This window comes from Tripterygium wilfordii, chromosome 22 (assembly GCF_013401445.1).
Source record: "Tripterygium wilfordii isolate XIE 37 chromosome 22, ASM1340144v1, whole genome shotgun sequence".
In the NCBI taxonomy this organism is placed as follows: domain Eukaryota; kingdom Viridiplantae; phylum Streptophyta; class Magnoliopsida; order Celastrales; family Celastraceae; genus Tripterygium; species Tripterygium wilfordii.
The window spans coordinates 4,498,951-4,515,765 of record NC_052253.1 but is presented as its reverse complement, the minus strand read 5'-3'; the positions used below and the strand labels follow the sequence as shown (position 1 = coordinate 4,515,765).

The 16,815-nt window shown below is 35.1% G+C and overlaps 2 protein-coding genes across 4 annotated transcripts; both read right to left on the bottom strand.

Annotated features, from left to right (window-relative positions):
- Nucleotides 1-3,556: 3,556 nt before the first annotated feature.
- LOC119991026 lies at nt 3,557-4,361 on the bottom strand. Its single transcript, XM_038837200.1, has 2 exons — nt 4,162-4,361; nt 3,557-4,076 (listed from the first exon to the last, which is right to left on the bottom strand). Exons 1-2 carry the CDS (start codon nt 4,327-4,329, stop codon nt 3,699-3,701), a joined length of 546 nt encoding a protein of 181 aa, XP_038693128.1. The 5' UTR covers nt 4,330-4,361; the 3' UTR covers nt 3,557-3,698.
- Nucleotides 4,362-6,476: 2,115 nt separating this feature from the next.
- Nucleotides 6,477-16,233, bottom strand: LOC119990777 (tyrosine decarboxylase 2). Of its 3 annotated transcripts, none has more exons than XR_005466086.1 (14): nt 16,025-16,233; nt 15,773-15,893; nt 15,386-15,458; nt 14,991-15,221; nt 14,393-14,556; nt 13,562-13,702; nt 13,097-13,156; nt 12,399-12,563; nt 11,354-11,410; nt 10,298-10,362; nt 9,737-9,860; nt 9,064-9,201; nt 8,730-8,908; nt 6,477-6,800 (listed from the first exon to the last, which is right to left on the bottom strand). XR_005466086.1 is itself a non-coding variant. In XM_038836871.1 (13 exons), coding segments are annotated over exons 1-13 (1,464 nt in total). In that variant the 5' UTR covers nt 16,027-16,232; the 3' UTR covers nt 8,571-8,785. The 3 variants fall into 3 exon arrangements, 1 of the variants encoding a protein (XP_038692799.1); XR_005466085.1 differs by lacking the exon at nt 6,477-6,800 and adding an exon at nt 6,991-7,319; XM_038836871.1 differs by lacking the exon at nt 6,477-6,800 and having other exon boundaries at nt 8,571-8,908; nt 16,025-16,232.
- Between the last annotated feature and the right edge of the window lie 582 nt (nt 16,234-16,815).

Sequence of the window (16,815 nt, the reverse complement as noted above, 5' to 3'; positions counted from 1 at the left end):
AGTTCATAGTTTTGTTTGGGTGCAAAGGACAACCCTAAAGCCTCAACATCAAGTGCTCTCTGCTTCATGGGGCACCGACCTTCACTTTTTCCTTTTTATATTTTTGGCCTTTTTTTTTTAAAATTCTTTTAGTTGCCACAAGGTAACTTCATGAGGAAGGTCGTAAAACAAGTCGGGTTTGGGGCGGATACGGGTTCAAATCCAAATATGTTCTACATAGTTTAGCTTGAATGAAATCTAGATCACTAAATAATCAAATAATTCTCTTAAACATGTTATTTATTCTCAAGTTATTATATTATTAAATACGAAATATATGATCAAATAATTTGGTTCTGATTCATATCCGACCCGGACCGATAACACTGGGTTAGGTGGGTCATCGGGGTCCAGGAAGAGAATGTGGTATTGTGCTATGTCACAGTCTGTAAAAGCATGGGTGTGCCAAGTCATTTGCATTTGTTTTTTGTGTTCAAATTGGATCCTCTACCCCACTTGTCACCTTTTCTGGAAAAGATTAGAGAGAAAAATCATATTACCAAACCTTGTTCGGTTCTCGGGAAAAGGTGGCAGAATGCCAGAAACAACTTTTTTGTGTGCGCGCTGATGAGGATCGGACGTGCTTATTGGTGGCTTCTCTTGAATTATTTTTTTAAACATTTATTTAATTTTTTTTTTTGAGATGAGTAATTTTTTTTAAAAAAAAGCTATAAAAGACGTACAGATAAACCATGTTACAACTCAATTTCACAGTCAGGTTTTTTCGAGTTTCGATTAGTCATCGTGTTAACATGAAACATTAACCAAAAGGAAAATGTTAAAAAATTGACATGGCAAACCAATATCTTACTTGTCTTCAAACCCCAAACTTAAATACCAAAAACTTGACTGTGGAGTGACTTATTAAAGTGAGTGACCAATTTGCACTGTTTGGAATACAAAAGACTGAGGGTGCGTTTGGTATGAGAGTAAGAATTTGGGGGTATAATTTGTTACCCATATAAATGTTACAAGGGTAATAATAATTATGGAGAATAAATGTTATCCTTGTTTGGTAAAGAAGGGTAAAATTTACCCAAGTATTCATTACTCTTGTTTGTTACGATTATACATTACTGGTGTAATACCATTACCCTTGTTTGTTATTATTGTAATGAACCAAACTAGAAAAAAGTGAGATTATGTTTTTTATTGTTACGACTATCATGTACCAAAATTTTAAAAATATAGATACATATGCATATATATACACACACAGCCAGACATATATATATATATATAATAACAATTGTTAACAATTTCAACAAAATAATCTGATAACATTCAAATCCATGACAAAGACGTAACACAAGAGTAGGGGTCATCATTTAGCCCGCAGGCCTAGGTCCGAGCTCGGCCCTGCCCAACCCCTTGGGCGGGCATGGGCTCCATTTTTTGGGTCAGCCCAACCCAAAGCCAGACACCTCAGGCCAATTTTGGCTCAGCGCGAGCCTGACCCAAGCCCGACATTATTTATTTATATATATATATAATATGTATATATTTATATTTATATATATATATATAATATGTATGTATATATATAATACACACATATACACAGACAATGCATGCACTGTCTGTGTATATGTATATATGTATGTGTATTATATATATATATATATGTATATATATACACAGAAAGTGCATATGTATATATTTATATGTGTGTATATATGTATATGTGTGTGTATGTATATGTGTGTGTGTATATATATATATGTATATATATACACAGACAGTGCATGTGTGTATATATATATGTGTGTGTGTATATACACACAGACAGTGCATATGTGAGTGTGTGTGTATATATGTGTGTGTATACATATATAAAATATATAATATATATATGTGTATATATAACTTATGAGCTTTTAAAATTTTTTATTTAAAGGGGTAATAGGTTGGAGTAAAACTTCTCATTACTTTTTATTACCCAGGTCCCCCACTGATAAACTTTATGTGTAAAAAATAAGTTCAATTACTAAAATTTATTACAGGAGTAAAAGTTATACTGACATAACAAACACAAGTAAACTTAAAATTTAATTACCCTTGTAACTATTACACCCCATTACCCTTGTACCAAACGCACCATGAGTTGTAACATGACATATCTGTCGGGGATCAAAAATAATATTTACTATTTTTCTAATTATAAAATTAAGGTTTAAAAGGGAAAAACTTATAAAGGTAGTTGCCAACCTCTTAAGTCCTGAAAGGAGTTGTTAATGATCTACTCTACCAGTCAAGTCTTTCTTAGTCTATCAATTTTTTAAGCTAAATTATCACATGATTAAATATTTATTTACCTACCACTTTGGAATTGGAAAATTTTTTCAAGGCAAAATTATATTAATAATAAAACAAGTCTCAATTCTGGCTTGGATTACTACACCAGTCCCATTCAAGGAATACTATTACTGTAGAAGGTTGATACTAGAAAGTCTGTGTTTTACTAGAAAGTTCTTGACACATACATTTTTATCTTGTTTTACTTAATTTTTCTTCATAATACTTGACTTTTGGGGTTATGAACTTTCCATGATTGTCAAAGTAGGAAGGTGGTCAAGAGAATGACATCTGAAAGGGACTTAATAATTCTGTTGGACGAAGTTTTTGGACTTGTTTTTCAATCACAGATTGTCTTTCCTTCCAACGAAGTTTTTGGACTTGTATATATATATATACATATATATATAACTTTTTAATGTTGAATTTTATTTTTTTTTACGGACAAAAAATATATTATTGAATACGTAAAAGCTATCAAAATATAGATACAATTTTTTGAAATTTTTAAAAAATTATTTGAAACTGCAGCCCCAGACACCATCATGTGACACAATGTTGGGTCATTCAACGACCTGCAGGTCTGCAATTCAGTATGCGAGGTCAAGAATATCTATTTAGGGTTTTGCAGACATTTTCTCCCCAATACTGTACTGGTGGAGAGCAAATATGGTGTCCATGAACGGGTATCAAGGAACATTCATCCTGGATTTACAAACCAAATTGATCACACTAGCATCAAGAAAAAGACCAAAATGTCATCCTAGCTTCAAACTTAACCACTTTGTTTGCATGCTATGGACTAATGCCAAATGATTAGGCTACAGTATACTTCATCTTTCAACGATCTAAATCATGAATCCAAGCATATAAAATCATCCAGGCTTAGTTCACTTTCCACTTCGATCCGAAAATAAAAGGGCAAATTAAGCAAGATTCTTCATAAACAGATACTTTGGATATATCCCTAATAAATGCTTAGAATCAATTCATAATTCAAACTTATGGGAGGAGGATTAGATTACAATGAGGTATCTACATAGCATATAACTAAAGGATCATTTCAGTAGTATTCCTGAACAGTGAACACCAAGGTAGTGAAAACGTAAGATCGGATCGGAATCGGAGAAGGGGTGTAAAATCGGAATCGCAAAATCGAATCGTAAAATCGTAAGATTTTACATACAATGTAAAAATAAGCATATTTTGCAATCCTAAGACATGTAACAAGAATAACATAATGCAATAATAATTAGATAATGCCATACATGTTCAAAGTTCTAACAATCAAACATACTAAAAATTAAACACATGCTACATAAATTCAATCTCATGTTCCAACAACAAACATACAAACTAATAAATTAACACAAATCATCAAGATCATCATCTTCACCACTCCCACCACCATCACTCCCATTATATTCATCTCCCTCTCCCTCCTCCATATTCACATTTTCTTCTATATCTTCATCCTCAATTGGGTTGCTATCAAGTTCAATTGTCATATCATGAATCCCATCATTTCCAACCGGTTCAACAATTTGAGCATTGACATCCTCATTAGGAGAAGGAACATCCACACCTCCCTCCGTGATCCATTCATTATCTGAACCAATATCTTCAAAGGTTGGCAACTCCATACTTCTAAATTTCTTATTCTTCAATTTGGAATTGTACATCACAAACACCAAGTCATTCATCTTCTTTTGGTGAAGACGATTCCTTTTCTTGGTATGAACCTAAAACCACACAATGAGTTAATTGAGAAGTATTGAAGTTCCTAACATTTAACAAACAAACTTAAAAAATAAACTCGAATCTTACCATCTCAAATGCACTCCAGTTACGCTCGCATCCAGAAGAGCTACAAGTTAAACTAAGCACTCGAATAGCAAATCTTTGAAGTTCGGGAACATCATCTCCATAAGTGTTCCACCAATCAGCAGGATGCTTTTTCTCTAATAAATCCCTAGCATCAATCCTAGAAAACATACATTGACCATGATGGAATATATCAAGCTGTGAGATTATTGTATTTCTTTCATTTCGTTACTTCTACATGCACTTTTTCTCAAATCTTTCTTGAATAGCTCATTCATGGTCACTTGAGTAGAATTGTTTTTCCCTTTACCCTTATACATAGCTGATGTCATCCTAGTTTGAGACTCAGGTAGTGTTTCACTAACTGAGCTCCCAATTTCATGTTGACGCAACAAACTCTTCCTTTCCTTAGCTTCCATACCTTGAGACAAAATCTCCAACATTCTCTTCCTCACATCATCGGGTACACTTCGACAAGCTCCTACATTATCGTTTGTACAAGCAAGGTGATGCTTAAAACGATATATACCTCCGCTGCTAATTTTGGCACAAAATTTACATTGCACCTTCTTTGCATCATGACCAACCTCAATACCATATTCCCATCCTATATCATTTCTACTCCCTGAAGCATTTTTTCTCCTAATACTTGCAGTTGCATTTCCAGAACCAGAAGTTGACATTTTATTAATTGAAAATCAAAGAACTGCATACCAGAATGGTCGAGGTGTAGAATAGTCACAGAGTCAAGAGAAACTTCAGTATCAGATCACTATTGCATCATCTCCAGGACCACTTGTCGGCGTCTTCTCAGTTCTCAGTCGATGAAGTATTCTAGGTTAGAAATTTCACGAACTGTAATAAGGAGTTGGCTTGGCTGTATAAGAACTTGGGCTAAGGTTGAATTGGGCCAGAATAACATAAAAACTTGGGCTAAGGTTGAATTGGGCCATAATAACATAAGAACTTGGGCTAAGGTTGAATTGGGCCAGAATAATATAAGAACTCAGAATAATAAAAATTGGCCCAAAAAATAAGGCCCAGTCTAACACATAGGCTTATAAGGACAGTTCTCAAGATCGTTAAAATCGTGTATAAAATCGCGATTTTAACGATTTTAACGAGTTTAAGCGCGATCTGCGTCGATCTTGATGTGGCAACGAGTTTACCACTATTCTACTCGAAATCTTAGGTAAGATCGTAAGATCGAGCGATTTTACGAGCATAAGCGCGATTTTGACTACCTTGGTGAACACTCAAAGATGGTGCTGATATTATCAGATAAATCTGAATCTTGCAGCAATTGTTGAAAGGAAAGAAACTAAAATGGAAGCTGAATCGAACATATCACCACAAACAAACAGAAACATTCCTCATTTTCTTCATGAAAAAAAATCAGAATCTAATTCTCACTCACCCCTTCTAAGACATATCAGAAAAGTAAATGAAAAAAAAGAAAGAAAGATGCTCTATTCATAGAGTTGGCACTTAGTATGAGTTTTTGTCATACTTCATCATCAAGCATGCCTAGCACACTACCATTCCAAATTTCCAAGCTTTTGTCTTTGTGGGGAGATTCACAGTATTCGAATGTGCTTTATTTGTTCATATCATCTTTCCAATTTACAAAACCAGAAGAGTAAGAATCAGGCCCTACATTCCATATGCAGTCAATCCCTCCTCAGAACTCATGTAACATTTATTGATTCCAAGGAAGCACAAACACTGACACTCCGACACGAAAATTTCAAAATTTTCAAGACACGGACGCGCATACATAAATATATATATATACATATATATTATATGTTCTGTATATATGTTAAATTACTTAAATATATAGTACAACCTCAGAACTCAGAAGTCAGAAGTAGTGGACCTCCTACTTGACCAATGGACATTATTAATATCAAGTTTACACTTCAAAGCTACCAGGGTTGTTTTGATGTGTTTGCTGTATTGAATTCTGTCACTAACCACCATAATATTCTGTACTTTTTTCTCTTCAAACCGTGTCCCAACCGCATGTCCACTTTAAAAAAAATGAAAAAAATAGGACCCGGCCTGGACACGTGTCCGAGGCGTGTCGGTGTCCAACACGGACACTTCGCCCTTGTAGAAGTGTCCCTGCTTCCTAGGTTGATTCTGCTGAGGGTTCAAGAGGGTTTGAAACTTTAAATTGGTTGCGGTAAGGCTTCTCTCTAACCAACTAAATTTTGTTTTATTTATTCACATAGAAACATGAAACAAACCAATTTTGTCAAGGAAAGTTAAATGACCTCAATTTTGGGTAAAAGTAAAATGGGTGAAACATCAGATATTTTATAAAGATTGATTCTGGCATTGTTTATCTGTATCTACTTAATCTTATTTTTACACCATTATTTAGATAGCAACAAGAGTAAAAATAAACACAGTAAAACCCAAGTACTTAAACAGAGTTTTATTGTGCCATGGATAGGGATGAGAACAAGTAGGGTACCATTTGTGAGAAAAATCTACAGCACCTGTGAATGGGCAAAAACTATCAATGCATTTTCATAACCTTTTGGGTCATGAGGAAAATACCATTAACCCATTTCTGATTTCTCTAACCGAAAACAGCTTTTGTAATGATCAACTAATGGCGATGACCTGTCTACCTACAAAGTGGACCTTCAAATATAAATAAGGATTTATTTCTTCAACCAACATCATTTAATCAATAGCAGAGGAGTTAATGGAGACACCAAAATAAGGGACATAAGGTTTGAATTTGGAAATCATCCACCAGATAATTGAAGCAAATAGAGGAGTTAATAGTCAGAATTCTAACTCGAGCTAAAAGTATTTCATGAAGCGTACTAATTTGAATGTCTAGATATTATATAAGAGTAGAAACACCAAAATAGCATTCTTGTAGTTCCATTTTGTTAGAATATGTATAAATGATGTGAAATGCCTCAACCCAAACCATAACTTATTGGGTTGAATGGCAAAGTAATTAATCTTAAAATGGTATTTGAGCGGGAGGTTTTCGGTTCAAACCTTAGCTTCCTCAATTTAAGCCCCCTATTTGGTGTTGCCCCAAGTGTGGGCCTTTGTGTATTTGTTGTTGCCCGGCCTTTGCGTGAGAGTAGCCTTAGTGCTAGGCCTTATTTGTTGTGCACGTGTTGGGTCATCTAATTGTCCAGCCCAAACGTGAGGAGTGTTAGAATATGTATAAATGATGTTAACTTGGGTTGAATAGCAAAGTAGCTAAGTGGGTTGAGTAGCAAAATAACTAATCTGAACACATTTAAATAACAATAAATATTCTTTTGAAACCTCACAAAATACCCTCGGGAGCCATTCCTTCATGAAATCAATAGCATGAAAGAGTGCATATTACAATTTCATATTGATCTTACACTAATTATAATACCATGACTAACAAATGGCTAAAATCATGACTGATGAGTGTAAACTTAAAACCGAGAAAAAGTTACAAACAAGATTTTCCAATTATGATAGGGTTTAAAATTTTCTCTCTCCTTACATTTAGAGTGTGTTTGGATTGAGGGATTTGGAGGGGAGGGGAGGGGAGGGGAGGGAAGGGAAAGGGAGTTTCCTTCCAATTCCCTTGTTTGGATAGTTTATAAAAAAATTGAGAGGAGGGATTTGAGGGGATTTGGGAGGAAGATTTCATTAAATTTTTGTCAAAATTCTTTCCTCCCAAAATGGAGTCGTTTGGAGGGAAGAGATTACTAAATAAGTTACTTATAAGTTTAAAACCTATTTTACCCTTGGACATAACACTTAAACATAAAAAATAGGGAGAAACTAGTAAATTAAACTACTTTTCTTTCCTTTCTTTTTTTTTATCTATCCAAACATGAGAGAAGGAAATTTATTTTCCCTTCCATTCTCTTCCCTTCTCTTCCTTCCCTTTCCCTTCCCTTCCCTTCCCTTCCCTTCACCCCAAATCCCTCAATCCAAACACACTCTTAAGATTAGTTTTGTTGACTTAAAATATTTTACTACATAGTGCGATTACTAGTTGCTGCAGAGTGCTACTTGGAATGAAATCTTTTGTAACAGAAAAAAGATATAGAGCAATCATTGACTTGCTCTTAAGCAAAGCTTCTTCAGCAGAAAATCATATTCACCTTGATTGCCATTAGCCAAGTCTTTTTGTGGCTATAGAAGGTCGACAGTCCAGCTAGATATGCCCAGTTTCCACTGATCTCTTTGATTTTTCTATTTCCGTGGATTTTGAATGATACCTTTTCATATACTTACAAATTTCACAAATGATAATGTGTTCTTTAACTTCCATTTTTCTAATTAATTTTGTTCATGTGTTTGTTTAAGTTTTCAATGCACAAATTACAGTTCTCGAGATCTCCTAGGAGGCTAGGAAGATGATTTGATGCACATCTCCACAATAAATATTACATGTTTTAAATTTTGGAAATTGTTATAGATAATAATATTCAATAAAACTGACTGTCCCAAGTGATAAAATGATTCTTCACTATTGAGTCTTGACAATTATTCAGATAATGTTTAGGAAATGAAACAGATCACGCTAAAAAAGAGAGAGGTGTTACCAGTTTATTTCTCGAAGTGAATGTAACAGCAGAGCTACCACCACAAGAATTGACACCTAGAGATTTTTGAGCAAGGCAGAGGCCTCATCTTGCAAAACTTTCCATGCTGCATTTACATGCCTTTCTTCAGTCAGTGGGGCTCCTACTGCAAAGCGTAAAATATATTCACTGGACAGAACCTGCAAGAAATGGGAGTGACAAGAAACTCAACTCACGCCTTGGCAACTATCAGGCATAAATCAAACTTTGTTTATTTTGATTCTCCCCAGTGAAAAAGAAAAGATATCGGCAACAACACCTCTAAGGGAAATTTATGAGACTAATATGAGCTTACTGTGTGAGATATGAAGATTTTCCCAGTTGAATTTACATCATGTAACAGTTTGCGGTTCAGTTGGTTGGCATTGTCTTCATCTTTGTTGGGATGCAGAAGGCGAAAACAAACCAACGAAAATATCCGAGGGGTAACAACCTGTCATCAAAGGAGTGTTGTAGCAAAATCTATATGATATTGATTGCATAAAATCGAATGGAAGAAAGAAAAAGAAACAAGAAAATCGTTTTAATTGTTAATATAGTGGAAAGCAGCACTGACTATTATTGACTTGGGAGCAGGCCACCTGATTTTTTTTTTCTTTCAAGTTTTTCATGCTCTATTTACGCATCTGAACCAAAAACCCTGCCCTAGACAGCAGTTTGAATGTTTGAGAACCTTGGAGAGGCCCTGTTCCATCCATCTTATTATACTAAGGGAACTCTTGACAGTGTCTCACATTTTGATAAACAATTGTAAACATAAATCCCTGTAAACAGAGCTTTTGCCAATACATTGTTTTAAGAAAGAATAAACATTAATAGAAAGGTAATCTAGAATACTTTACAAAGGAAGTTGTCCATTACTCCATTATCTCCACCTCCCTCAAAGAACATGAGCTAAGCTATGATTTAAATTTTGGCAGGCCGAAGAGACAATTGTCTATCAAATAACGGCATTGATAGTTTGATACCTCAAATCTTTGGTCCTGTTTGACAAGCCCTTCAAAATGTGCAGCCAACTTGATATGATTTCTTATGTAGCACTGTAGATTCTCCGAACCATACAGCCGTAGCACCATCCAGAGTTTCAATGACCTGGGAACCAACAATGAATCAGTAAGTTAGATTGCACCTTTTTCCAATCCTGCCCCACTAGGGCAAGAAAGAAGGAAAAGAGAACTGGCCAAAAAAAATTTGTGCCGAGAGCCCCTATATATTTTGTATGTGCTAAGGCTTCCAGGCCAGCTTAGTCACAATAGATATAAGCAGTTGAAACAAAAAAAAAATCCTTTTAGAGCAAAGCATGCTTAATCTCCATTGATATCCCAATGACTTCTAAATCAGCAAGAGAAAATTTTCCCATTTGAAGAATCTGTATTTGCATTTGTGCACTTCAAATTCAAAAAAAGAAGAGATCTACTTGAGGAGATAGTGCATCAAAGATAAAATGCATGTATTTTTCTCAGAATATATCTAAAAAATAGTCTCAAGCATGAAGTATTAGCATATTTTAATGCTATGTGTTCACAGACCTAAACCGACGTCCAAGTGGAATTTGCCAATCTTTATAATCCACAACCAAATTCGCTTCAGATGCCTGAAAAACAAAAACAGTATGCTGTAATGTAAGCAAAATGTACAAAAGCAGAACCACTCAGTGCTCACAGACATTTAAAACAAATCATGGTAACTATATATGAAATCTAATGTCAGCAACATGTTCTGCTTGTCATTTATTAAGATCATTGAAGCCACTAATTTAACATGTTCTGTAAATTATTCCAGCTTGTAAGATCATTGGACTAACAGTTCAGTTCAACCTGGGTTCAAATATCAATAGGTGCTCTGAATACCATGACATTTCTAAACTGACTTGCATATGGTTGAGATTAAAACTATTTAGGCAAGAAGAGTGGAATAGAATGAATTAGAGGAAAAAAACTAGGAATTAATAAGGAAGGGCAAAAATTTCTGTTCTTTACATCAGATGCCTTCCTTGTCTTTCTTTCACTTAGTAAGATACCCCCTAAGCAGATAGGTGGCGACATTAAGGATTTAAGATTCTAAATTCCTACAAGCAACCTCTAAGTGGCAAATTAATGCCTATGCCAACTGATTAAATTGGACAGATCAGACCATAGTTCAATTGATCCTGACAAAAATACACTAACAATTTAGATGGAGAAAAATCAAATTATCATATATTTGAAGGCTTGTGAACTTGTGGCCTAGTTGTACAGTTGCAAACTTGCAGGGATTCAACCTAGAGGTCACATGTTCAATTCTTGAAAACAGTCTCTCCACATATTATGTGGAGGTAAGGTCTGCGTACATCTTGACTATCCCCGATCTCATCCATTGTGGGAGCCTTGTGTACGGGTGTTGTTTACCGTTTTTACCTTTACCTTTAAGGCATGGGAAGTCTGGGATTGTATGAAAGTTGCCACTGTTGAAACAGCAACTCATTATATTTGGCAGGTGTATCACCACATAGTCATGATAATAGAAAAGGTTGCTTTTCTTTCATCAACACTACCTTCAGAAACACAGACAAATAATACATAGAGACCATGTTCATGGGAGCTTACTTTGTTTTTGAGAAACTCTGGGTTCGTGGATAGGGACCTTATCAAAGCATTTCTGTCCTGTGATCATAAAAGTAGTCAATATTTGTAAGTGTAAAAGGAGCTTAACTGCTGAAAAAAAAATTTAAAAAAAAAAAAAAAACCTGAAAATGATCATGCTTTACCTCAAAGGATTATAAAATGCATTTACGAGATTAACAATTTTAACCAGCCAGAAAGTTCAAATCCAGCTACACTGCTCCCAAATTTCGTAATATACCATATTGGTATACCTACACACTATGATATGAAAAGCGACTAAGCTTTTCACAATAAATTGAGTCAATCAGAGAAAAAAGGACAATACTATGTATCCCTAATAATTTCTTCCATAACCATCCATAACAGTATTACGTTATCTAATTACATTGAATTTCGTTTTTACACTGTATAATTACATTGACTTTCGTTATTACGTTGTCTAATTACATGTTATGGACGTATTTGTTAGGGATATGTAGCATTTCTAGAGAAAAAAAGAAAGCAATTCAAGAAATTTTCATGACATTATTTTAATCATCCACCTGAGCCCTTTATAGTTATTGTTCACATTCAAAATGGCGTGGTACATGGAGGTATTCCATTATGCAATATTTTCACATAATATAGTCATAAAAAAGATGTATGGTCATTAGACAACTCCATCGCCAGTTCCCTACAAGTTTCCCCTAGCTAAACCAATACCAAGCTAGAAAGAGTACCTTCGAAGAACTCCTATTAATTTTCACAACATAGATATATATTCACACCACAAAGCTAGAATAAAATGATCGTTCACAAGCAAGCAATATCAGATGTAATTGTATTCATTTATTCTATTTTGTTAACCTTGTTAATATGGTTGATCCAAACCACAGAGGAACTTAAAATCAAACAGCACAAAAAAAACACTATAAAATAGGAACAAACATGGAACTACTTAAGAAGGTATTCAAATCCACGCATAAGGATAATAAAGAATGTACTAGAATTTTGTTGGTAACAAGCAGACAAGTATATGATAGCGTACCTTTACCCAAAGGGCTGAGCAATCGAAATTTGTTAGGAACCATTTATGTGCATTCATATTAAAAGAGTCAGCTTCTTCGACACCATCAATGTAGTGACGATATTCTGGACATACACAAGCACTTCCAGCATATGCAGCATCCACATGAAACCACATTCCATTAGTCTGTTAAGAGGCCACATATAAGAGCATCAGTAGAGCGTGCAACTCTTCATAATACATTAATAAAGAAACAGAGAATATGACACATTCTCAGCAAGAGTATAAGGAGTTGCACTTGCAATATTTTAAGTCGGTTAAGCTTGAACTGTCCTCCAGAAATTTTTGAGAACATTAGCTTCCAAATTAGTAACTACTTGATATAGCGCTTCAGTGATAGGCATTGAGACATGGTAAACCCATCAGATTCATCTTGTAAATACATGGCATATATTAGTTTTCTGGAGGTAGCAACTAGCAAGCTAGCTGTTTAATTTGCAATCTGTACAGAAGAGCATTACGGCACATTCAGCCTCAACTATGATTCTTCAAAAAAAAAAAAATCCCCCTTTGTTCTCCCTCCTATGTTCCCTCTCTATATGTATTTTTGATGCAAGCGATGATAAAGAAGACACCACTATCACAATCAGAAAGGAAACTAATGATGCAGTTTTGTTTTCAGGCGATAAAAGATTCTTTGAATAATTAGGTAACCTCACCTTAGCAATCTTTCCCAATTTTCTCAAAGGATCAACAGTTGATGATGAAGTGGTGCCAACCTGCAAGAATAAATTCAAGGCTCTTTAGTTTACTAAATCTAGTTAAATTATCATGTTGTAAAGGTAAAATTATAGCTAAAAAGATTCAGAAAAAGTAAAATAAGTTGTGAATGCCTCTAATTGATAGTAAACTAACAATACATTCAGAGGCAAAGTTTGTTGTTCTACAAGAGACAAATGGAAATAATGGGCTTAGAATAAACTTCATATGAATATTTTCCAAAATTACATCCAGAAACTCCATTTGGTGTCTTTAATGCACTGAGATATTCAATGCTCAATACAAGTTGGAAATTTGATGGCAATAAATAACATTTCTACTTTATTTAGAAGTGAATCATCAACAGGAGAAGTTCAAAAAGTTACGACAAAACATAGTAAAATAAAGAGTTTCTTGATTCTTACTGTAGCACACAGAAAGAAAGGGATTAATCCCACAGCAATGTCATGCGAAATTGTTTCACTGAGTAATTCTGGAGAAAGTGCATAGTCAGTAGAAGCGTCTGTTTTTAGCACCCTGCAATTTTCGGGATGGATTCCCCCTATCTGCCATTAAAATTGAAATTAATAGCATATTAGCATCTGAACTTCAACATGAAAACTAAGTACGACATATTGATCAAGAGCCCTTCTCCCCCTGCACCAAACCCAAATTTCAAAATAAAGGCATTCATGGAAATGTAGCAATTATAGCATAAAGCAAGAAACGCTAAATAGACTGGTTAGAATTAGCTGCATGTGATTGATGCACTACAGAAAGTCCCAAGACTAAATAGACTGGTTAGAATTAACTACACCAAGATCAAAGTCAAGGTGACCAGCTTTGGACCAATGTCAGAAACAAAACTTACTGTTTGTCCTACATTATCTCAATATCTATCACTCTGTTTAATGGTAGCCATAAAATTTCATTTGAATTGCAATAAAATTACCACTGAAGACAATGCATTTACCATTGAACAATGAACGCAAAGCATCATCGTAATAAATGAAAATATGGCCATTGAAGGACGTATCAGTCTATCAAGTCAAGAAAAAGAAAATAGCAGTGCACATATACTTGGATTAAAAATCATTAGGAGCGATTTATTTAAGTGTTAAAGATTCTAACATGCATATATTTCCAGTCATGCAAATATGCAAAACCATTATCTTAGGATAATGAAATACAGTCTGGGGAGAGGCAAAGGAGATAAAAAAAAAAGTGAGATACCAGCTTCCACCTATGAAACATACCTGACAGGCTTTTTGAAGAGCGGAATGTGTTTGATCAGATGTATACACAACAAGCTTTTCAAGGGCTGTTTTTCCAACCCTATTCAAAACCTTATCACGAGCAGCCAATAATACAACTAGAACAGCTTCACTTGCTGTGCCCTGTATCACTCCACCACCTTGTCCTGCAAAGAGATTTCATATTCCTGTATTCAATTCAACTACAAAAATACTCTTTTGTCACAAACCAAAGGAAAATATCAGAGAAGGTTGCAAATTTTGACCACTTTTAGCACCTCCATAAACCTCTTCTACTTCTTCTCTTACACAATCATATCTTGTTTTCCAGCCAACTGCCATGAAATCGATGTCCAGCTGTCAGCTGCATGCATTGGCAGCTTGCAGCAGCCGGGGAATCACATTGGCTGATCTAGGAAATCCTTTTTGGATTCTTTTATGCTTTTTCATTTTTTCAGCTTATAAAATAGTTCGAGCTAAAAATAAATAGGGAAGCAAGTAGTTGAGAATCAGTTTTCCCCCCCCCCCCCCCCACTTTGTGATAAAGCTTTAATCCCCAATAGAATTCAAACAATAACAACGCAACAATCTAAATACTTACCACCAGAAAGAAATTCCTCTGGCAGCTTCAGCAATTTAGCAAGCCAATCCAGAACAATCATTTCAAGCTCTGTTGCCGCAGGAGAAGTCACCCAACTAAAACCTACGATGTTAAGACCACCACTAAGCATTTCTCCTAAAAATCCAGCAATACTGCTATTAGAAGGATAATATGCAAAATAATTTGGGCTTTGCCAATTGGTCACTCCCGGTATTATTTTAGCCTGGATGTCTGCAATCACACAACAAAAAGCTCTATCAAGTGAACATCAGTAGAAGCAACAAAAAGAGCAAGTAAGGGCTGACATAATAATATGCAAATGACGAGTAACCTATTATATATTCTTAAATTCTGAAGCGAGGAAAATATTTAAAAATAAGATTGACCAACTATACCATCAAGGACATCTTGCAGCAACTCGGGATTATTTGGGGCAGAATCTGGTATGAGGTTACGGAGGTACCCGGGCTACACAGAGAAACCAAACCAAATGAACCTCCACAATTTAAGAGTTTGTAACTTGAAACTGATGGCACATGTCAAAATACTACTCCACAAGACTTCATACACATTGATAATTATCAATTATCAAAAGTGATGCCATCATGCTACTGTAGCATAAAAAGCAGACTGTAAACAATTGAAATATCCATTTCTAGTCAATTTTCTTTTCGAGATTACTACTTATACAATACAAAATTCTCAACAAGCAAACAATCAGACATAAATAATTTTTTAAAAAAAAAGAAAGAAAGAGGTGACCATCAGAGATTGTTTGTGACCTCAACTTGGCTGAGAACGGGCAAACTCTCAATATTCTTGTAGTAATCAGCAATAAAATCAACCATCTTGTGAGCATTCTCTCTGAGCTGCTCTGCATCCATTGGCTTCAACCCAGACTCCCTGAAAACCCTAATGTCAATATACTTTCCACAAAACCCACACCACTCAAGTACAAAATACCATGAAATAAACAAAGTTGAGAATCGACCATAACATGTATAATAGCAACGGAGACCGAATCGGAGACTTACATTCTAATGCTTCTGTCGATCCGGAGAACGACGGAGACTGCAATTTAAGTGTTTGATGTAATGCTCTCGCTCTAAAAATCTTACCCACATCAACAGGTATGTAGGAGTGGAAGCGGAGACGGCCCGGGAAATCGACGTTTTTGGATGCTTTGATGGCGCCATGGCCATTATTCTCTTGTTCGCTCGCACGTGGCACGCTCTCAACAGCCCAGTTTTTTTCTACTCATATTCATTTTTTTTTTTAACTGAGAGGGGATTGGAATCCTAATATTATCTTTACTGTTCTAACTATTAGCTCAGGTATTTTCTAATATTCATTTTAAGTTTTTTTTCTTGAATATTTTAATATTGTCCACTTCGAGTGTCAACAAAGCTGGTGGGATGGTACTTAGACCATCCCATGTGAGTCTTACATTTGTCTTGAATAATATTATTAATATCATATTTAGATCTTTTTGAGGCGGAAATACAATGTGTTTTATTTTAGAAAAATCATCTCCACTCTCTCATTTGAATCCATGACCTCTAATTATGTGATAATTATTATTAATTTCATGTAGATCCACAAAAGCTTCAATAATGTGGGGTGGATATTTTCCTGAAATAAATCACAAAATACATGTGTATTTGCCTCAACAAAAGTTGATTGGATACTCTAGTTCTCAAATATCACCTAGCTCCAAGAAGATCATGGGCTACCTGTGTATTTCACCCCAACAAAAATCAATTGGGTATACTCACTTTCCCACCTCCGAGAGAGTTATGGGTTCAAGTTGGGAAGGCGGGATCAT